This window comes from Lycorma delicatula, chromosome 3 (assembly GCF_047948215.1).
Source record: "Lycorma delicatula isolate Av1 chromosome 3, ASM4794821v1, whole genome shotgun sequence".
Classification (NCBI taxonomy): domain Eukaryota; kingdom Metazoa; phylum Arthropoda; class Insecta; order Hemiptera; family Fulgoridae; genus Lycorma; species Lycorma delicatula.
In genome coordinates, this window is record NC_134457.1 from 96246321 (window position 1) to 96271465 (window position 25145).

The 25145-nt window shown below is 28.7% G+C and overlaps 1 protein-coding gene across 2 annotated transcripts; it reads right to left on the reverse strand.

Moving 5' to 3' along the window:
* Positions 1-329: 329 nt before the first annotated feature.
* LOC142321802 (uncharacterized) lies at positions 330-24484 on the reverse strand. Of its 2 annotated transcripts, XM_075360203.1 has the most exons (6): positions 24314-24484; positions 20213-20362; positions 12710-12847; positions 8771-8908; positions 3939-4083; positions 330-658 (listed from the first exon to the last, which is right to left on the reverse strand). In XM_075360203.1, exons 2-6 carry the CDS (start codon positions 20357-20359, stop codon positions 627-629), a joined length of 600 nt encoding a protein of 199 aa, XP_075216318.1. In that variant the 5' UTR covers positions 20360-20362; positions 24314-24484; the 3' UTR covers positions 330-626. The 2 variants fall into 2 exon arrangements, with proteins under 2 accessions (XP_075216318.1, XP_075216316.1); XM_075360201.1 differs by having other exon boundaries at positions 330-4083.
* Positions 24485-25145: the final 661 nt, after the last annotated feature.

Genomic DNA, 25145 nt, shown 5'->3' on the forward strand with positions numbered 1-25145 from the left:
GATATATAAGTTAATGGTAAATAAAAAAAACCGTGATAGTAAAACTTATTACATAAGTTTTAATTATAATTGAGCAATTAATGAAATTGCATAAGTTTATTTTTATTTTTTGATAGAATTTTGTTATTTTATAACATATTATCATTTTTTTCTGTTATTATAACTTTTTTATATATTTATAATATCTGAAAATAAATTCTTAAATACATACAGATATACTATAGCTATTTTTAATCGTTTTATTATTATTAATAGATGTGTAAATCTGAAATTCACATAACATTTAAAAATTTCTGTTTTAAATCTAATAATTTAATTGATGACATGTCATAAAATGCATTTATATATATAATTACATATTTTAATTTTAAAAAAATGTTAAAAATTAACACCACAAAAAATCCATTAACATTAAATAAAATAATTATTTTGAGAATTTTTTATTTAATTATTATTACTTTAAGATTACAAAGAAAAAAAATTAGTCCATTTTTAAAAAAAAAAATTGTTTTGGTGTGATCTATTGAATTCTGAAGGATAGTTAATGTAATTATATTATATATTTGTATAATTACTCTGTTCTGAATAATTCATGACTATAAAGTTATAATGTAACATGTTTTAAGTTAAGCATACAAAGGAAAACAGCAGTCAGCTCCTGTGCAAAATGGAATAACAATATTTAGACTGTTACAAAATTAGTTAACTAATGTAATTACAACTAGATGTAACAATTATTACTTTACATAACCTACACTCTCTGTACAGTAGAAGTTTTATTTGTGAGGTATAGGAGTGCATTTTTTGTTGTTGGCAACTCAGCTGACAGTTACTTTTCCATGTGAAGCCAAATTCTGTAAAACATCTGATAAATACTGCCCTGCTTTATTCATGAAAATTGTGCTTAAAAAAAATCACATACTTTAAAATGATAAAAGGGAGGATTTTATTTTTTAAAGAAAATTTTGAAATATTTCTCATTGACAGCTAAACCAAACTCTACAAATTAGTAAAAAAACGAATTTTTTTTTAAAGTGTGAAAAGTCAAAAAAAATATTCAAATGGTTTTAATTATATTTGGGTTTAATTAAAGTACAGAGAATTAAAAAAAAAAAAAAAACCATATATTCAAGTACTTAACCCCATAAGCAGTAATATTCTTATTTATCACTAACAGCAATTAAAAAACATAACATTTGACTCTTAAAAAAACACTTACTCTTGTTTTGTTTTTCACACAATTACATATTATTTACTTATATGAAGAAGTTATCTACTATCTATCAAACAACACTAATTTACTATACATAAATTGCATCACTTATAGAATAGAACATTAAAAGTTCATTTTAGCTTTTACCAACTTACTAAAACACTGATTTTTATTGTTACATTTTGGAATCTGTATTTAAGTTTAAAATACGCTTTAAAAGAAAAATTTGATCAGTTGACAACAATATTTGATTCCTATAATTATTCTGCTGTATTTTATTATCATTTATACATTAGAAAAATTATCAATCATAGAATATATTTGTTTGGTGAAAAAATAAATCTAAAAATAAAATCTAAATGACTAAATATATGAGAATTTTGCTTCAAGAAGAATTTTATAGAGCCAATAATAAAAAATCAGTGCAGTTATTGATAGAATCACTATCAATTCTTGTTCAGTAATTGTTCTGCTTTATGGTGGCTCTGTCAATAAGTGCAGTTAATAGTTATGATGGCTCTGTCAGTGCAGTTACTGACAGAGCCACCACTTTGTAGCAGAATAAATATTGAGGAAGTATTCCACATAATAGTTTGGAAAACATCTTCTGGAAGCACAATTTTTATATATTTTGAAATAAAGTCATGAAGATTGTTTAAATAGACCTCTAAAAACTGTTATAATTCATCACGCTGATTAATAATAATAAAACAAAAAACAAAAGAATATTATATAGCAATTATGTAAAATATGATGTCACTACATCACTACACTTAGTTTCTTTATGCCAATAAAATCAATACAAAGAGAATATCCAATCAAAGAATACTTTATAGAAAATTACCATCCACTATAGTTGATAGATTAAAAATAATGGCATTTTAAGGCAAAAATTAAGCGTAAAAAAAATTTAGAGCACTACTTTGGCAGTTTTCAAAACTGTTAAAAAATCATCTTAAAATATATTAGATATACTAACCTAGGAGCATAATAAAAGAAACAAAATAAACTTTAGAGAATAAAATATATATTCTACGGAAGTAGCAAAAAATTTTATTATTTGTAGTCAATACAATGGCAATTAAGATTCTTTATTATAATTATAAGAATCTTACCACATCTATAAAAAACAGTATGTAAAAGATCTATTATTTGCAATAATGTACACAGCAATCTTTAACAATCTAAAGATTCTACATCAGGAACTTCTAAGAGTAAAATTTAAAAAATTGGAAATGAAGGATGAATGTAATTTGAAAATAGAAGCCTAACTTCGTAAACCAGCTGCCAAGACCACTAAAAATACTGTTTTTAAAAATTCTGGATGGTACTGTCCTGTAAAATCATTATAGTTATACTTTATGAAGGTAAACTGCATTATGTAAGAAAACTGAATACTGTCAGCATTATCAGTCATAGGATCTATATAAGAAAAATTTGGGGAAAAATTAGTTTAACTATGATTTAACTGATAGGCACTTAAACTACTACTTAGACCTTTGTGAAAATCATCCTAACCATCCTTGAAAAAGCACAAGCTGAGCTGATAACCCACCAAAGCCCCAGCAGTAGCTGGCCTATTGAGTATTGCCCCTCCAAACCTGCAGAAAGAGCCAGTGTGACTGAAACCTTGTTGCCAAATTTTATCATGGAAAATGATTCAAGAATGAGGAAAGGGAATGTTCAATCCACAAAGAGATACAGATCCTCTTTATAGTCCAATTAGATCAATGAACTGAATATTATATCAAGTTTACACTACACACAAATTTACAGGTGGATTTAATCTCCAGCGAATTGTGAGGTTGATGCAGCTGTCTAGCCAGATCTATAAATGACAAGAGTGGTGTTCTCATTTGGGCCATTTCTCAACTTCTTGGCCACAGTAAATACAAATTACAAGAGAACTTTAATATTCTTTTTTGAAATGGATTTAAGCTTGGTGTACATGTATTATGAGTTATGCAGTATGAGGTGGAATCACATATGTGAGGAAGGAAAGAAACTGTTTATTTTCCATAGAGCAGAATAAGACTCATTTCTTAGCTATCATTTAATTAGCCTGATAATCACATAGAAATAATCTGAATATACACAGGTAATAAACTAAAGTTACTCAGTTTAATCACCTGTAGTTACCTGCTATCTGTGAATTCATCTTCTCGGTGGGAGACTATAATGAACGCAAAAGCGAGCAACAATTTACTTCAAATTGGTGGAACAATAGCCACAGCAAAGAGAAAAGATAAGAAGCACACTTATTTTATATCCTTGTGTTGACTTTTGTAATGAACAGATAAACTATCATGCCGATAATAAGCCTTGTTACAATATTTACAAATGTACATTTTCTCTTTAGTATGTGTATTAACATGTCTCATTAAAATACGTTTTTGTGTGAAAGACTTTTGACAATAATTGCAATTGAAACTTTTTTCATTGGTATGAATATTAATATGGGCCATAAAATCACCTTTCTGATTAAAAGCTTTTTTACAATAACTACAAGTATACTTCTTCTCAGCACTATGAATATTAAGATGCCTCATTAAAGTATCTCTTCTATTAAATGTCTTTTCACAAAATCTACAAGAGTACGTTTTTTCATTGGTGTGGATATTAATATGTTGAACTAAACTATTCTTGTAATTAAAAGCTTTTGGACAAAAACTGCATGTAAACTTTTTCTCTCTTGAATGAGTGTTTAAATGAGTAGTCACTGTACCTTTCTGAGTAAAAGACTTTTGACAAATACCACATCTGAATCTCCTCTCATTAGTAACAGTATCAAAATATTCACTAATAAATTCTTTAAACTGGAAACTGTCTACGTTTTCATCAACTGATTCCGCTGTTTCCACAACTAGATCCTGCAACATTTTAATTACATATTAACAATAATTTATTTACACAGCAACACCTAGGTTGATGCCATGTAATAGTTATGATGAAGGATGATAAAATGTTTTTGTAGTATGTAACCATGACTGGCTGGAACTTTAACCCAGAACTAAATATATATATAAATTTATGAACTATATATATATATATATATATATGAACAACAACAACAATAATTAATGCATTAGTTACAGAGAGTGAGGAAAATATTTTTATAATTTTTGCACAGACAGAACAAAATTAATAAAGAATGGAAAAATAAGTTCCACAATGAAGAAAAGTTGTATGTGGATTTACATTATGGAAATATACTGGTTGAATATACTGGCTAAAAATATTATCAAAAAAAGTCTATATTAAATAATATCTATCAAAAACCTTTGATTTTTAAATGTGAAAACTGTTCCTAAAAAAAAAAAAAAAAACCTTATGAGGGTAGGGGCAAAAGATTCCAAGCTTGGATAAGAAAACATTTTTCTGGATACATTTTGATTTATTTTTCAACAGTCATCATAAAGATCTGCATACTTAGCCCAGTATTCCAAAGAGCACTTATGCCAGTTCAGTATGTAATTTATCCAATTTTTTAAAATAACCATTTGTGGTGGCAATAACTTCATTATTGGTTGAAAATTTCTTAGGTTAGAAAACAAGTGATAAGTCACTAGGAGACAGATAAGGTCAATATGGAATGTTAAAGCAACTTGAACCCCATTTGTTGTATTTTTGCTACTGCAATGAGTGAAGTATGGGCTGAAACATTGTTTTAATGGAAATACACTTTTTTTTTTAAAAATGCAATCATTTTTTCTTAATTTCATCACTGAGATGCTGCAATAGGGTCACATAAGATTTGCCATTTGTTGTTTTAATGAAAATTATTCCACATGCATCTCCAAAAACAGCTGCTACATTAAAAAATAAGTCGTTTTTGCTTTTTCTGGAGCAAGTTGACTTTTCTCAACCCACTATTCTGACTGCTGTTTTGAATTGGGAGTGCAGTGATAAACCCAAGTCTCATCATCCATCACAAATCGATGTAAAAATTCCTTTGGATTATGCCAAAAGAGCTCAAAACAATTACCTCAAATGTCTTTTCAGCATTGTTTTTGGTCAGGCGCAAGTAAATATGGCTCCCATTTAGCGCACAGCTTGTTCATACCCAAATGCTCAAGCAAAATACTGCACATGCATTCTGTTGACATGACTAGAGTCTACTAACTTGTTCACTGTCACTCGCTAATCTGCCAATACTATTTTATGCACTTCTATCATTTCTGGCACAGTCACTTCAAAAGGGCATCCATTGCATGGTTCATCAGTAGTGTGCAATCAACCATTTTATACTCTGTGACCCAGCATTTAACTGCTGTATTTGATGAAGAAGAGTCTTCCAATGTCGTATCAAGCTCTCTAATTTCCTAAAAAAAGTATTTAATCACTGCACAACCTTCCAGCTTTTCCATTTTCCAAAAAAAACACTGTAATTCTCTACTTTGATGGACTGTAAATACTATACTGCAGTAACTTGAAACTCTTATATTAATTAAGAATGCAATCATGTGATGCCATCAAGAAGTTAAGTTTTCATCTTATCTTTGTAAAAAAAGTCTAATTTGAAGACTTTTTTATGAGCGTGGGGTGGAAAATACTATATAGAAAGTAATGACAATTCAATAATCTCTTTTGTAGAGATTGGCACATTTATGAGTGTATGTGTATGTGACACAGTGTCTGTTTGCTGCATATTACCATTTGTTATGTCTATTTACATGCAAGTTGAGAAATTTTAAAATGAATTAGACAACCAGCACTACAATCAAGACAGTGATTTTTTTATGAGACTTTTCAATGACCCACTATTAGTCCTTAACCCTAAGCAACTTTCCTTCATTCCATTAACTAATTTTTTGATTGTAATTTATGTGAGAAGATTAATTGAAAGAAATTGTCAAGTGAAGAAAATGAATTGGCAATACAGGAGTATGACTCATCATATTCCTTTGTTCTCAGGTAATTGCTGAAATACCCTCAGATATTTCAAAGTATATGGATCACTATGATAGGAACCTATGTGATAATTATAACATAGGAACCTATGATGAAAATTATGATCAGGAGTGGGTAAAGGGACATAGTTTGTGATTTTAGTAAAAAAGATTTATATAAATTTTTAATTAATTTTTTTTATAATCAGATGGTCTAATTAAGCTAGTCCTTGAATTTATGCCTATTATTATTATTTCAAGAATCATTAAACTGATCTTTACAAAACTTCAAGTAAAAATTGGTTCTAGACAGTTAGGTGAATTTTTTATGCATACTTATTATTTTTAATTAAACGAAGAAATAATATTTGTTTTACCAAAGCAATTAGGCATTCATTTCACTAGACCACAGTAATTATCAAAACTATGGTATCCTTACAACTCAATGATTTTTTTACTCCTTAAATGTCTCTATAGTAGACATTGATGTTTCCCTCTGGAAAGTGAAGGCCATGAAAAAAGGGAAAAATTTTAGTGATTAAAGGGACATTTAACATTTAATCAACCAATTCCTGTAGATAATCAAGTTTGGACAATTTTGGAAACCTACTTGTTAAATGTTCACTGTCTGTTAAGTGGCTAATGATTGTAGTAGTCAATGTCACTTCTAGTTACTTAAAATTATGGAAATTTGAAGAAAACAATTCATTATAAAAGACAAAAAGTTTGAAATAATACTGAGTGGCAAATCCATTCCATTATTCACCAGCTTCCCTACTCTAGAGCATTTAACAGCCACAACATTTTTATCCTTACAAAAATAAACTCAACTTGAAAGAAAAAAAAAATCAAAATACTAAGAAGGCACAACAAACAATAAAGAAGCAACTGTTTGCTTTTTCAAAAGATGTCTTCAACTGTTTGGACAGTGGAAATATCATAGGCTAGGTACCTGACTTTGCAAGGAGGCTACTTGAAAGGAATAATGCATATAACCATCTTTTTTCTCTTTGTTTTTTTTTTTAACATAAACTAAGTTTTGATGAACATAAAATGAACTTTTAACAGAAAGAACACAGAAACTATTTTTTGAGGATAGATTAAAAAAAAAAACAAAGAGAAACAAAAAAATATGAGTGTGGCTACTAATACTATATAATCACTTAATATTAAGAATTTTGCAAGACACAATAAATGAAAGATACATCATAATAACTATTAACAAGGTTAAGTGTTCAGCAATCAAACTTTATTTAGTTTAGTCTTCTGCTTGCTCACCATGGATAGAGAAACATTCAATAGTTTGCCACTTTTAACAATACAAAAGTGTTAATTAGCCTACCATTCTTATTTTTAGTGGGATTTCAAATTATTCCAAAATTTCAAACCATTTCTATCTACACTGAAATTAGCTCAATAGTAATTAAAAAAAAGTTAAATCTTCATATAAATGATTTTACATTTAAGAATTATAATAAACAGATAATTTTTCATCAAAGTAAAATTTATAATAAAATTAACAACTTAATCTTATATAAACTAAATTCAAATTCTGAACTATGATTAAAATAATCGACAAGTAAAATAATATTATATTAAAGAGATAATTAAAAATTTACAACCTTTTTGTTAAATTAAGATTACTGAGGCATGTCATGAACGTAATATTTTGTATGATGTAACTGACTAACCAGCCAACCACAGTTAATATTTTTACAATTAATAAACAAAATGAAAAATACCATCATCGACTGTTAAAAACATCCACAACAGATAAATCGCAAAGAATAAAGTAATAACCCATATGTTGTGAATGAAAAATTTCTTATTAAAATTGTGGTTCTAAAGTAAACAAAAAATGAAAGACTCCTATCTTCTTTTTCGCTACAAGGCTTATGCCCCATAATCCATCTCAATTAAATTAAATTTGAAATATAGTAAATTTAATTTTTTTTTTTTTTTAATTGACATCAAAAAGTTAAAAATACCTATTTATATTCAAAATTTCCGATTCTCTTGCCCCCATGGATCTCCACTCTTTAACTCCATTAACACAATAAAAAATTAAGCACTGCAATATTCAAATTACAAACTACTCTTTTTCAAAATCTGTTCTACCTTAACAAAAAATTAAAAAAACTAAAGAATAATTTCAGGCCTTCTTGCTCCCTAGCTCACTCAATCAACAAAAAAAAAATCCAATTTTTAAGTCTTATTTTAAAATTTGTTTTGCCTTAAACAAAAAATAAAAATGTATGATGTACAAGAGCTAATGAATGAGTCTTTCCCAACAGACTCTAACCTTCTAGCCCCCCTTGTAAACAAAAGTTTGAATAAATTATATTTGAAGTATCTTTTCAAAACTTTTTCTGGGTGACAATATCTACTGCTTTTTACAAGTGAGGTAGAAAGCGATAACTATTTGGTCTAGTTCATCTGACAGTACCATATAAAAAAATTTAAAAAATGACTATCTACAAAAAAAATACTATATATCTCAGAACAAATAATTTTAAATTCAACTTCACCAGTTCTAGATAAAAGCCTAACAAGAATGACCAAATACAACAATAAAAATACACAAAATGCTATCTACAAAAGAACAATATCTATAACAATGTATTTCAGTTTCAAGCCAAAAATTTAGTAGTAAATAACAAAATCTTACTTCTTTTTTAATATAAACTGATCTAAATCCAGTTGACGGTGACTTCTGACCTTCAGAGTCAGATTTAACATCACTGCTTTCTACTTGGAGTGGGTCTTCTTCAATAGGTGAAGTTGAATATGAATCATCATCTATTTCCTGTGACAATGAACAAAGGATTTCACACAATCAACCTTCATAAAATGAATGATACCAAAATTAATTTCATGCCAATTCAACTAAAAAGTATAATTTCATACAAACATACACATTAATGAACCTTATTTTTATATATATAATGATTTGTTTCCATTAAAAAGAAAAAAAAATGTAACACTATATTTATCACATTTAAAAAACTACTTCCTGAAATCAGCATTATTAAACTCGTACATTTAAAAAATTAAAAACAAGAATATTAAAAATAATTTTGATTACTTTCTGAACAGTATTTTTAGAAACAAGCAATCCCATATGTATGAAAAATTATCTAGTTTGCACAAATATAATGTATTTGTACATACAGATTTATTATTCTGGGGATAATATATCCTTAATAGAGATGGGTACACAATTATCTTAAAACATTAACTATGATAATTTAATATAATGTTCCTTTTTTATTAAACAAAAATCCTTTTTTTATTTCATGTCATCTAAACATAGAACTCAAATGTGGGGTCTGATTAAGAACACAACAGTTTATGTTTTAAAAATATAAACTTCTGCAAGTATAATAAATTAAGATTTAATATAAAATAAACATTACTTATATTATTATACAACATAAAATAAGCATGAAATAAATAAAAATAATTTAAAATTCAACTTCACCAGTTCTAGATAAAATCCTAACAAGAATGATCAAATACAACAATAAAAATGCACAAAACTGTGCATCAATCAGTAAATTTAACACTAATAATCAGGCCATTAAGAAGAAAAATAAACAGTACTACTGCTTTATTCATTGGTTAACAAACTGTTTTTTTTTCAACTCTAATCTTACCATTGGTTAATCGAAAGGCTGTATAACTGTAAACAGTGAGCCAATAAAAATATAAACTTTGACCCTTTTTTGTATAAGTTAACAGTCATAACTCTAAGTTGTCTGAAAACAGGTTTACAATGTTGTCTTATAATTTATCAAAGTATAATTCTAACAAATCACTTTTTCAAAACATGAAACAGGTTGTACATCTCGTTGTATTTGACACTTCAAAAAATATAATTTTAGTTTACTTAGTAGGAAGAGAATCCTCGACAACTTATTACACAATCAGCTAATATAAGACTGAAGTTAAAACTGCAATCGAAGTCACTTCTTTTTTCAGATCACTTTTTAGTTTCTTATACCCAAAATGTTATCATTTGAGTTTTCATCACTTTTAACAAAAATTCATTCATATTATACCACCCTTTTTCACTTGTAAAACAAATCTTAAATTCATTCTGTTGTTTTATATGACATCTTGTATAATACTGATTAAATGAAATATTGATAATTTAAAAGAAAATATCAAAATTGGTTGTAATATGGTAATTTTATTTTTTTAAAGAAATAAACATCTTCATATAGATATAATACATAGATTACCTAGATTAATCTTACAAATTTATCTATAAATAAAAATATAAATGAATAAATTAGTATAAAAATAAAATTCTTTAGTGAATCGTAAGCACAACGAACAGTATCAATATCTATCCGCAAAATAACTAACTAAAATAAGAACAGAACAAAAATTCAAGTAAAAAATTCCAAGCAATAATTGAAGATCTAGCTTCTGTTGGCATCATGCACATTGTTTTTATCTTCTTATATTTAATTATAATGCATTGTATTTTAAACTACAGTTGTCTAATAGAAGGATATTATGATCAATTATTTTTTTGTCAAATTATTTACTCAATTTTTTCAATATAACTAATGACATAACATTATTAACAAAATGAATTGTAATTTTATATTTGTAAATTAAAGGTGTTGGCATTGCTTTCTGAAGACAGGTTTATTATTCAGATCAATATTTTTCTTTAAAAAAAAATAATAATAATAATAAAAGATATGAAATAAAAAATTGTTGTCGTTCAGTGTATTCATTTTGGTATTAGTGTTGATACTGATCATTTAATTTGTTACAAGAATTTTCAATGATGTTTTCACATCCTTCACTAATTGAATTAAAAATAATCTCTATTATTAGTAATAGTAGAATAGGCAAAAAATTGTCAGACTACATAATTTTTGCTATCAACTTTTACAATTCTAGCCATATCTCGCTGTTTACACAACTGATTTGAACAAATGAGATATATCATTTTGTTTATTATAAAAGAAAGGCTTACAATCTTATTTAATAAAACATAATTAGTTAAAACTAATATTTATAAAGCTATTAATGATTAAAAAATTTTAATAACCACCATTTTGGAATTATCAAATATAAAATCTTCAACTTATTTATTTCATGGAAGATGTTGTACAACAAATTTCATTAAATTATCTTAAGTTGTTCTTAAGGTATACATTTTTAATGAAAAATAAAAACAGAAAAAGGGAAAATGATGCAAGATTACGATTTGTTTTAGTTGCTGTTAATTGAAGCCACCTTTTTTCATTTCTTTCAATCTGTTAGCGGAGTCAGCAAGTCAGTCCAATATGAGTCCTCCAAACAACAACACAAATGTACACCAAAAACTTGCACTACAACCAAATAGATATAATAGATGATAGATTACAAGATAGGTTTTTGTAATAATTTTTATTAACTTTGGATTTATTGTAACACTACTGATCATATAAATAACATTTATCCTAATTAAACATATGTATATCCATGATTGATTCTAAGTATTAACCATCTGGAATTATGGTTCAAAATTCATATAGTACAGAAAACGACACTCCAAGCCATCTCAACATATGCAGCAGTTTTGATGATTTATTTTGGGCATGTTAATAGCCTCAGAAAAAATTATTATCATTATTAGTTTTATTATTATTATTAGTTAAATTAGAACTAGTATCATTGTAACTGTATTTTAAGTTTTTATCTTTTACTCTTGTATTATCAATAGAGCCATAAAGATTCTCCCTGCTGAATAAATAGATACCATTAATAAAAATTAACACTATATCCTTTAGCTAAAAATGTAATCTGATGGCTTTATTTAAATAAAAAAGAATAAAGCGGCTTATTCAAATTTTAAAGCCTTATTTATGTAAAGAGAGGTAAGCTTGCTTTTAGTTCTTGTTTTGTAGGAAATTTATTAAATTTTTTTTTTTTTTACTTCTTGTTACTGAACTAAACATTAATAATCTCATTTCTTATTATATAATACATACTTAAGAATAAAATTAACTTTTATATTAACTAAGATTTAATTATTATTGCTACATTGTATTAATTTAAGCAGCTGAATATACAACTTTACAGCTGCATACATTAAATGTAAAACATTCAATTATAAGTGTAATAATCAGAATTTATTCTGATTATTACACTTCTACAAAACTACATATAATTTTAAGACTGATCTACCATGAGGTTGGATATTTATTCATTTTATTTATGTAATACCAGGTTACAGAGTAACAGCACAGTGACATGATGTCGAACAATACTCTGTAGAGATACAAAGGCATCTGTTAGCAGACTAGCATGTAAGTGTACTGGTATATGTGTAGTCTTGAACAGATTCAGGCTGACCACACCTGAGACATGTGGTTAATTGAAACCCAACCACCAAAGAACACCAGGTATCCACAGTCTAGCATTTAAGTCCATACAAAAGCAACTGCCATGGATATATTTTAGTACATTTAATAACACTAGAACACGTAATCATAAAATAAAAAACATACATTTTAAAATTAAGAAAACCATTTTAAAATACTTCAGTACTAACTATTTCAGTTTTAAGCCAAGAATTGAATAGAAAGAGAAAAATTCTTACTTCTTTTTTAATATAAACTGATTTAAATTCAGCTGATGAAGATTTCTGGCTTTCAGAATCCGACTTATTATCACTGCTTTCTTCATGGAGCACATTTTCTCCAGTAGGTAAAGCTGAATACGAGTCATCATCTATTTCCTATGATATAGAACAAAGGATTTTTTTACAAAATTCTTAAACAATCATTTTCAATTTTCATAAATTAATCACTTCAAAATTCAGGTAACTAAAAATCTTACTTAAACTTGTTTTAACATGCTGATTGCACTACTGTTTATGTGTGTCCTATACTAACATTTTCAGTAAGGCATCCTATTCTCTCTTCTGTACAGCAGGTGTACTTTTCATCTATCCTACTCATTTATTTCTTTGTCATACTGAGTAATTGTAAAGATTACATTCTGATTTTACAAGGATTAAATTCACACTAGACTTGTACAAATAATTTTAATCTAATACACCATTAAAAAATACCATTTAATGGTAACACACCATTTGAATATAAAATTCACAAATAGTTCTTTCAATGACTGACAGATAGAAGAGGTGAAAGCTTGCAAGATATAGGTGTCCTATAACACACCAAATAAAACATGAATACTGGACAATTGGGACTTGTAACTCATGAAAATTACAAACAATAAAAATAATAACACAGTCAATGTGTTAAGTTAATAACATAAGATGCAATTTCTTATAAGGTACAAAGTGAGTTAAAGTAATACCTATTTGTTTCCATTTTTAAAATTAAAATAAGATTTAAGGAATTGAATTTGTTGAAGTTGTTACAGTTAACATAAATTTTGAAAGTTACAGGTTTTGGTGGTTTAAATTTCATTTAATATTAAATTTTTTTAGCAAAGTTGACAATATGTGAATGAATTATTGGAATTTTCAAAAAATTGTATATATAAAACAAAAATATATTTTTTGCTGAATATCACAATTGATACATTCAGATTAATTATGTTGGGGATATGTAATTGGTACAAAAACAGAATTGATAAGATTTACAGAATTTATTTCTTCATAAGGACAGTTCCAAAAGTTTCTGAACTTTTTACATAGTACATAAATACAAAGTATAACATTGTCCAGTAGGTCATATGCATAATGGTGACCATTATGACTAATTCACTGTTGGTTACAACATTCGATGCAGTTATTAACTGAGGTGTAGCCGCCAGTTCATGTGCACGTGGAGTGTCTTTCATAATATCCAAAAAAGCTGGTATTTTTAAACAGTAAATTCATATAAAATTTTATTTCAAACGTGGAAAAACACTTACAGGCTCTTGACATAAGTTTACACAGATCAGCTGTATGCTTTGCTATGAATGGTTTAGGGAATTTAAGGGCCAACATCAGTCAGCAATCTCATGATATATTAATAAATATTAGATCACAATGGAGTGGAGTATTTCAAAACGCATAGCGATAGAATCATTGTAATAAGGATAAAATCAAAACCTAAACCGACAACGATTGTTAACGTTTATATGCCTACAAGCGCCCATGATGATGATGAGGTAGAGTGTGTATACGAAGAGATTGATGAAGCAATTAAACACGTAAAGGGAGATGAAAATTTAATAATAGTTGGAGATTGGAATGCAAGCATTGGAAAAGGCAAGGAAGGAAATATAGTGGGTGAATACGGGCTGGGCAAAAGGAATGAAAGAGGGGACCGACTTATAGAGTTTTGCACGAAGTATAATTTAGTAATTGCCAACACCCAATTTAAAAATCATAATAGAAGAATATACACTTGGAAAAAGCCAGGCGATACTGGAAGGTATCAGATAGATTATATCATGGTTAAGCAAAGATTTAGAAATCAACTCGTTGACTGCAAAACTTACCCTGGAGCAGACATTGATAGCGACCATAATTTGGTGATAATGAAATGTAGATTGGGGTTTAAAAACCTGAAGAAAAGTTGTCAGATGAATCGGTGGAATTTAGAGAAGCTTGAGGAAGAGGAGGTAAAGAAGATTTTTGAGGAGGACATCGCAAGAGGTCTGAGTAAAAAAGATATGGTAGAAAATGTAGAAGAAGAATGGGAGAATGTTAAAAAGGAAATTCTTAAATCAGCAGAAGCAAACTTAGGCGGAATAAAGAGAACTGGTAGAAAACCTTGGGTTTCAGACGATATATTGCAGCTGATGGATGAACGTAGAAAATATAAGAATGCTAATGATGAAGAAAGTAAAAGGAACTATCGGCAATTAAGAAATGCTATAAATAGGAAATGCAAACTGGCGAAAGAAGAGTGGATTAAAGAAAAGTGTTCAGAAGTGGAAAGAGAAATGAACATTGGTAAAATTGACGGAGCATACAGGAAAGTTAAGGAAAATTTTGGGGTACATAAATTAAAATCTAATAATGTGTTAAACAAAGATGGTACACCAATATATAATACGAAAGGTAAAGTCGATAGATGGGTGGAATATATTGAAGAGTTATACGGAGGAAATGAATTAGAAAATGGTTTTATAGAGGAAGAAGAGGAAGTTGAGGAGGATGAAATGGGAGAAACAATACTGAGATCTGAATTTAAGAGAGCATTAAAAGATTTAAATGGCAGAAAGGCTCCTGGAATAGACGAAATACCTGTAGAATTACTGCGCAGTGCAGGTGAGGAAGCGATTGATAGATTATACAAACTGGTGTGTAATATTTATGAAAAAGGGGAGTTTCCGTCAGACTTCAAAAAAAGTGTTATAGTTATGATACCAAAGAAAGCAGGGGCAGATAAATGTGAAGAATACAGAACAATTAGTTTAACTAGTCATGCATCAAAAATCTTAACTAGAATTTTATACAGAAGAATTGAGAGGAGAGTGGAAGAAGTGTTAGGAGAAGACCAATTTGGTTTCAGGAAAAGTATAGGGACAAGGGAAGCAATTTTAGGCCTCAGATTAATAGTAAAAGGAAGATTAAAGAAAAACAAACCAACATACTTGGCGTTTATAGACCTAGAAAAGGCTTTCGATAACGTAGATTGGAATAAAATGTTCAGCATTTTAAAAAAATTAGGGTTCAAATACAGAGATAGAAGAACAATTGCTAACATGTACAGGAACCAAACAGCAACAATAACAATTGAAGAACATAAGAAAGAAGCCCTAATAAGAAAGGGAGTCCGACAAGGATGTTCCCTATCTCCGTTACTTTTTAATCTTTACATGGAACTAGCAGTTAATGATGTTAAAGAACAATTTAGATTCGGAGTAACAGTACAAGGTGAAAAGATAAAGATGCTACGATTTGCTGATGATATAGTAATTCTAGCCGAGAGTAAAAAGGATTTAGAAGAAACAATGAACGGCATAGATGAAGTCCTACGCAAGAACTATCGCATGAAAATAAACAAGAACAAAACAAAAGTAATGAAATGTAGTAGAAATAACAAAGATGGACCACTGAATGTGAAAATAGGAGGAGAAAAGATTATGGAGGTAGAAGAATTTTGTTATTTGGGAAGTAGAATTACTAAAGATGGACGAAGCAGGAGCGATATAAAATGCCGAATAGCACAAGCGAAACGAGCCTTCAGTAAGAAATATAATTTGTTTACATCAAAAATTAATTTAAATGTCAGGAAAAGATTTTTGAAAGTATATGTCTGGAGTGTCACTTCATATGGAAGTGAAATTTCATATGGAAATTGGAGTATCTGAGAAGAAAAGATTAGAAGCTTTTGAAATGTGGTGCTATAGGAGAATGTTAAAAATCAGATGGGTGGATAAAGTGACAAATGAAGAGGTATTGCGGCAAATAGATGAAGAAAGAAGCATTTGGAAGAATATAGTTAAAAGAAGAGACAGACTTATAGGCCACATACTAAGGCATCCTGGAATAGTCGCTTTAATATTGGAAGGACAGGTAGAAGGGAAAAATTGTGTAGGCAGGCCACGTTTGGAGTATGTAAAACAAATTGTTAGGGATGTAGGATGTAGAGGGTATACTGAAATGAAACGACTAGCACTGGATAGGGAATCTTGGAGAGCTGCATCAAACCAGTCAAATGACTGAAGACAAAAAAAAAAAAAAAAAAAAAGATCACAATGACATTTTGAACAATCCATTTAGTCATAAACAAATAAAATAACATATGCTTATTCATACTAAAATCTCAGAAACACATAGAATCTCAGACAATCCATTTGAAGTGACCCAAGGGTGGTTGCTTGACAAATTAAAAAAAAATTTAACTTACCCACATGTCTCAGGAGGACCTTAAAACTATTTTTTTAATTTTTTATTTAAGCAGTTTACCTGTGGTGGTCATTTTTGTTACGGTGTGCACACCTATTTTTGTGATTGTAAGGGGCTTGCGTAAAAAATCAGTACTAAAAAAATATTGCTCTTGGAAAGATGAAACAAAAAGCAATTTATTCATATTTTCTAGATAAAAGACTGGTCCAATGGTTTATTTACCACCTATCTTACTTCTTTCTATGAGAAAATTACCAATAAGTTGAACATGGAAAACCATGAAATTTCACTTCTGGTTATTTTTTTCAATAGGCAAGAATGGCATACACAGTTTGAGTTATTTTTTTATGTGTAATTTTCTCATAGAAAGAAGATAGGTGGTAAATAAACCATTGGACCAATCTTTTACCTTGAGAAAATATGAATAAATTGCTTTTTGTTTCATCCTTCCAAGAGCAATATTTTTTTAGTTATGATTTTTTACAAGTCCCTTACAATCACAAAAATGGGTGTACGCACTGTAACAAAAATAGCCACCACAGGTAAACTGCTTAAATAAAAAATTAGTTTTAAGATCCTGAGACATGTAGGAAACAAGTGGGTCAGTTTCAATTGGTCAAGCAACCAGCTTATGTTTTTTTGGGAGACTTCAAATGGATTGACCCAAAACAGTAGAATGGGTACAGCTAAAATAAATAAAGGTTAGATTAAACACGAAGGGATAGCAGACGGAGATGGTACTGTAAGTAACCCAAGAGACAAGACAAGGAATGAGGAAGATTTGAAATAGGGATAACAACAGATGTCATACAAAATAATGTTTCAAATGATATGCACAGTCATATGAGAAGGATGAAGCCAGCGCATGAAATAAGTAACATAACATTCATCCTAGAAGGATATGGGTTGAAGAGGTTATTGAAGTCATACAGAAAAGAAGTTTGCAAGAGAAGGATATTACTAATAAAAATGCACAATGGCTAGGTTGAAAAATACAATATTAAAAAAATTGTAAACAACTAGAAAAGATGTGAAGTAAAGGTAATCACTGGCTCTTTACGATTACTAGCAATAATGATTTATTGGATGTATGTAACAACAGTTAATAATATTTACAAGAACTCTTGAAAAAATCATATAATTGTACATTGGGAGAGAGGGAAGACAGCATTTCACTGATACATAGTCACTTTTTTCATTTTATTTTTCAGTATATAAACTGACACTAAGAAGTGACTTTCATAGTCACTCTTTTCAGTTCATATATAAATATGTATGTAATATATCTTTCATGGACTCACTTACTCTCCTACACAATGAAAGTAGCAAAGAAAATACCAAGTGACTAGACAGCCAGCAGTTTAAAGACAATGCTGCCTCAAATTGGGTAATAGTAGCTTGTTATTGTGATTAGATCCAATGCGCAGGAAAAATTAAGTACAGACAAGTAAAGAAGTAAATCATTTTTTAAGATCATTACAAATCAATTTATCAAGTAAAGATTACAGAACCAAATGCCTGCTATTATCAGGTGGCCCATAAATTTCAATGAGGTTTAGACTGATAATAACTTTTTTGATGAATAATTCTTTTTTCATTTATTTTAAAAGTTGTAATCAGTAGTCTGAAAATTCACCATGGAAAAATTAACCCAACAGTGTACCAAAATGGTTCAGTTTTACTTTGAAAACAAGCAATCAATTGTTACAATGCAGTAAGCACATTATCAATATTTTAATGTTAACAGTTGTGCCCTTGGAATCAATGATTTGTCACTTAATAGATCATTTCCAGAAACATGGTTCAGTAACCAACCTTCCTCATATTGGGAAATCACAGTCAGCAAGGACAGAAGTGAATATAGAACACGAGCAAGAAGTGTTAAAGAAAAACCAGTGACATCAACCTGGAGATGAACTACTCAACTTCGTAACTCATACATTGCTGCAGCACATTTTACAGTTTACATTTTTTTCCATATAAGATTCAACTGATACAGGAAATAAAACCTGCAGATTATCTGTGATGACTGAATTGTGCAATCAGATTTCAAAAATTGGTTAAGGTAGAAACAGGTTAATTCACCATCTGATTATGTGAGATAATCAATGAGGCTCGCTGATTAATAGGCTCTCAACTAATGAGACTTATTTCTAACTGAATGGTTTTTTATAGGCAGAACTGTAAAATTTGGTGCTTTAAAAATCCATAAATTATATAGCAGCATGAATTGAATCCCCTCAAATGGACAGTTTGGTTTGGTGTGGTTTAACATGCAGAGCATTGTACTTCTTTGAAAACGACAAATGATGATATTATAACGATCAATGGAAAATGATATTGGGAAATGCTTAAAAATTGTGTAGGACGTTCAATGAAAAACAGACCTAGAGTGTGCTTCAGCAAGATGGAGTTACTTGCCCCACACAGCTGAAGTCACAATGTAAATTTAACACAACATTTTTGGCGAACAAATAACTTCCAGAATATCTGGAGTGGATTGGGCGCCATGGTCTTCAGATCTGATAGTTCTGACTTCTTTTATGGGGACACATAAAAGAAAGAATATTTGCATATAAGCTCCAGTTCCATAGCAACAGAAAGACATTCGTGCAAAAATTATGGCATTATAGCCACATAAATTAACAGCTGTTGTGGAACATGTTGTAGAAAGAGCCTGTCTGTGCAAAATTGAACATTGGAGACATTTAAAATAAGTAATTTTTCATTCATAGTGTTAAGTAATTGCCATGATGTGTTCTTTATTAAAATCATAAATAAATAAAGAAATATTAGCAAACAAAAAAAAAAATATGTTTCAACCCTCATGACTTGAGCTCCATATTTCCTTCAATAAAAATAAAATTTTATTTTACACTGTTAAACAATCATAAGTTGAAACATTATAATTAAATGTAACGAACCAGTTATTCAAATTTCTTTTGTTTAAATTCCTGTATACATTGTGTTTGTAAATATTATTACAAAAATACATAATAAATTTATTATAACTTGGAAATTTTTCCCAAAAATATATTTTGCTTTTAGATAAATAATCAAATTTCCACAAGTTTCAACATGGATTAAATAAAATTATTAAGAGACTCGCATCAGATTTAAATATGTAAGAAATAAATCCATAAATTATAGATGTGAAATTTAAAATACCTATTATGGGCTTTGGCAGAAAAAATATATAGAAGGATAGAAAAATCGGTGCTAGTAGTAAATAATTAGAACCAGTAATGATTAACTATATATATGAGTACAGCACTTACTTACATGTTCAGATATTGCATCAACTTCTACTTTAATGGGACGTATTAGCAAACTATCTGTTTTATCAGGTTCTTCATCATTAATTTCTACTTTTAAATAATCACTTGGCAGAGCTTCATCGCTGAATGAGCTATCAACCATAGTATCCATGTTCTGAAAAAAAATAAGTTAATTGTATACATCATTACTTTGTAAACTAATTATAAAAATTTCAACAAAATTGGTTTGTGTGGAATTACGTTTCGCACGAGATTTGAGCGTGACAACGTCTTGCAAAGACCGACAATGTCGCGGGCGTGAAATTCTTCGACCTTTGATTGCAATGTCGCAAAAAAAAACTTGTTATCTTTATGAAGTAAACACATGTTTTTTTGAGAAATGAACATCAGCAAGAAAGTTTGGAAAAAAAACATTGATGAAAAATTGCATACTTTTATGAATTGAATTGAATCATTATTTTGTGTAATACAAAGGAGTTAATTGAAAACTACAATTTTATCGATAAATTAACATTTATTTGCACTCATTAATTCAAATATGTTTATTACTTATGGAAACGCAAGATGCTGTCGCATCAATGTCTGCAACGCCATTCGCTGAGCCACCAACAATCGCTGCTCCAAAATCGAAGGCACAGAAACAACGTGAGTACAGACAGCGTATTGCAGCATCCAGAACTCCTGCACAGGCAACAGCTATGAGGAAATCGGATACCGAAAGAAAGTGCAACTACAGATTACGCAAAGCTGCTAACTTGGTACTTGTAAATAATCTGTTAATTTAAGTAATAAACATATTTGAATTAATGAGTGCAAATAAATGTTAATTTATCGATAAAATTGTAGTTTTCAATTAACTCCTTCTTTGTATTATACAAAATAATGATAATTCAGTAATAATGATTCAATTCAATTCATAAAATTATGCAATTTTTCATCAATGTTTTTTTTCAACCTTTTTTGCTGATGTTCATTTTAAAAAAAAAAAACAAGTGTTTACTTCATAAGGATAAAAAGTTTTTTTTTTGCGACATTACAATTAAAGTTCGACGAATATCGCAGGCGTGATATTCATCGGTCTTTGCAAGACGTTGTCACGCTCAAATCTCGTGCGAAACGTAGTTCCACACAAACCAATTTTGTTTAACAAAAGCAAATGTTGCATCATTTCATGTGCCACCCTGTATTTTTGAACATGTTCAATTAGATCAAGTAATGGTTGTACAGTACCTCTCTATCACTAAACTACAATAAACATCTCCATTAAATGAATAATTTTTATGCATGTGCAATTTTAATAATGATAACAATACTTCACAAACTGTGTTTTGTTTTAAAACACAATTCAAGCAAAATACTTTAAAAAAAAGTTAATACAATAATTTTGGATGAAGAGGTTGGTAGCAGTACCTACTGTTGTTTCATAATTAACTGATATAATTTTCTGTTTCTTTTTTGTAAAAAAAATAGTTTTTTTTTATCTGTGTTTTTAAATAAGAAGAAATGGATTTGAATATGGAAGGAAGGATTTTTATTGGGGGAAATTATTTAAATAAATTCTTTTGTTTTTATTTTTTTTTTTGTTTGTGGGTGAAAAACGCCTGGGCGTTATCATCGCCCGGTAGCTATTAGTAAAAGGGTAAAATAACTCAGAAATAATAAACTATACAAGGCGTAAACGTAGGCAAAATAAAACTCAAAACTAATACCACAGACAAAGTTGATAAAATATAAAAGTTAAAATAATAGATTAAAGAAGTATATAAAACTTACCTAACCCTGATGGGTTGTGCAAAAATCCCCTCCCCAGACAGTAAAATTAAATACATAGAACCAAAAATCAAATTGAAAATAGAGGTCTTTGTTTTGTGCCAAGAGGCTTTCTAACTAAAGTTTCCGGGTAAGAATGCCCAAATAAATCTTCAATTATTCATTGTTTGAATCCAATTCATCGTTTGATAAAGAAATACAGAGGGACTGGATCTGTTTGCAATCAGAAACATAGTTGGAAACATTCAGTAATTTACTGATGAAACATTGGAAGATGTTACGGTAAACCTTTTAAACTCACCAAACAAATCATTACAAAAACTTTCTGGACAAAAAGGAATACCTCTGTATGTGCTTTATAGCTTCCCAGCTACTTAACTTAAAGCCATATTGAATATTCATGTATCAGATGAATTAACCCTGTTAATTATGCTGCTACGCTCCACTACTATCAACAGTTTAATCAGTTTATTTGCGACAGCATTAAAGTGTTGGATAATGTATTTTATACACAAGAGGCTTGGTTTCATTTGGGTGGTCACATTAATAATCAGAATGATCACTATTGGAGCTGAAACAATTTTAAGGAAAAAAAATAATAACCAGCTACAACATCGATTCAAGCCAAGATGAGAACAGTAACATCAATCACTGCAATAGCGTTTGACCAGAAAAGCTGCTGATGTAAATTTGAATTTAAAAAAATTGATTTAGTGTTTTTAAAAAGTTCATAGGGTATTTATGCATTAACCAGCACAAATATTTTTTTTTACATATACAGCTATTATATACGTTATGATAAATATGATGGTACTTACGTATTAACGCCACCGCAGCTACAGCTTTATTTAAAAACAAAGTAGTCAATCGGATTTCGGTGGAAAATGGGCCGATACAGAGTTTAACATAGATTCAAAACAGTCTATTTATTTATTTTATAAATATAATTTAACCAAACTTAACCTAAGCTCGCTAACATTGACTAATTAAAACTGTAATTTTTTACAGTTAATTATTGTTACTCTCAGTAATTATTGTTACTTAAAAAATAAATAATTGCAATAATTACTGAATTTATTAAATAAATACTCAAAAAATTACGGTGTTAATTACTCAAGGTTAGCGAGCGTAGGTTAAGTTTGGTTAAATTATATTTATAAAATAAATAAATATAAGTAACCATTTATTAAAATTAATAAAGAGACTCAATAAAATAAATACTCAATTTTAAATAAAGCTGTAGCTGCGATCGTTTACGTAAGTATCAATATGATTAATCTGGTGATTATGTAAAATTACTGGTGAATTTCATTAATCACTTCCAATGTTGAAGAATAACATATATAACTTGTATTTCTAATGTTAATTAGATGAGGTTTGCACACGAAGCGAACATAGGTTACATTTGGTTAGGTTATTGAATAAATAATAAATTCAGTAATTACTGCTTATAGTTAAGTTATTTAATATTTAAAATATATTAACATTGAGAACATGTAAAATGACCGGTATATTTAATAAACTGCTATATAATTATTAAATTCTCAAACACTGGAGATGATTAATCAGATCCAATGGTAGTTATGCATAATAACCAGATTAATCAATTTACAGTAACATTTATAATAGCTATATATGTAAAAAAAAAGAAAGCGTTCTGGTTAATGCACAAGTACAGTTCACAGTTATATTGTAAAAGCTGATGTACACATTCAATAAAATACATAGACAATACAATCAACGATTTCTTTAATGATATAATCACAACAGAATAAATCATTCAGTGGTTATTAACCCCTCATGAGTTCCATCCACTATAAGTATGAAAATTGTAAAACAAACTTCTGGTCTTTATAATCCTAATTCAACTTTGGATTTGACTGAGTGTTATGTCTGGATCCCAACGTAAATTAGCTTTTTTTTTATACAGAAAGAATATTAAACTGCTAAAATGACGAAAGATTTCATAAAAACGTAAAAATACGTGCCCAAAGGGCAAAATAATCAGGAACAATCTATAACATAATCTAATTCAATAGTAGTACTGTAAAATGAAACAACTAGAGGATCATCTTAAACAGAGATAAAAACATGAAAACCTTTGATCATTTAACCAACATAATACTTCACCTATTCATTTAACCTAACTATGTTACATTCAAATTATGATAAGTTCTAAAAGCAATAGACTATAACTAAAATGAAAGTACTATAACTAACAGAATTTTCTCTGAATTTTGTTTTCATAAAATAAAAATGTCAAAATTCATACATTATAAACTAATAACGAAATAAACAACGATAAAAAAATAAAATCCTTTATAGGTTAAATTACCTAGTTGATTCCAATGTATTAACTTGAAGCTAAACCTCAAAAACTTTTTGTCCAATAGAAAAAAATAAAATAATATGCATTATAATTAAAATTGTAAGCACACAAAGGATAAAATGAAATTAACTATTTCCAAAACATTAGCTAACAATCGGAACACAAGCCCTGCTTAGAATACTGATGTACCAACGTAATAAACAAAAGCAAATTACAATTTTTCTAAAATTTGAAGGGCACAATGTGATTTTTTCCACAAATAAAAAAATGTATAGAATTATGGTTAGAAAACAAAACACTAATTTTAAAAGGAATGTATTTTTTTTTTCTTGCTAACTCGAAATATCTGCTAAACATAGAGAACTCCAGTAACTAGCGCTAGTATTAATGCTAAGTTGTCATTCTAACGTATTTTAGCTCGCGGTTTTTTCAAATTGAAGTAGGGTATATTTGTTCTTAAGTTCATTAAATTTGAACAGGTTTGTCATTTTAGTAGTTTTGTAAACAAGACATGTATTTTTGTGTTCAAATTTGACGTGGTTTTGTTATGTTACTGCATTTATTACGTCTGAGTGATTACTTCTAAAGCTTATTGGTTAACTAAGTCAATGACATTAAGAAAATATAATACATATGTTATATCTTTGAAGCTAGATCTGGAGAAAAGTAAAAGAACAACAAAGTAAAAAACAAAAAAGTAAACTATATTATCTTAACTCATTATTAGTAACATTAGAAAATAAATACTTTTTTAACAGATGGAAGTATTTTCAGTCGGCAACTTTAAAAACAGTAGACATTAATTTTGTGAAAGAAAATTAAAAAACTAAATATTTAG

Coding starts and splice junctions, on each gene's coding strand:
- LOC142321802 (XM_075360201.1), bottom strand. CDS start 20,359: ATGGATACTATGGTTGATAGCTCATTCAGCGATGAAGCTCTGCCAAGT. Junction 8,909..12,709: donor CAGTTTATATTAAAAAAGAA/GTAAGAATTTTT, acceptor TCATTGTCACAG/GAAATAGATGATGATTCATA. Junction 4,084..8,770: donor CAGTTTATATTAAAAAAGAA/GTAAGATTTTGT, acceptor AAAATGTTGCAG/GATCTAGTTGTGGAAACAGC.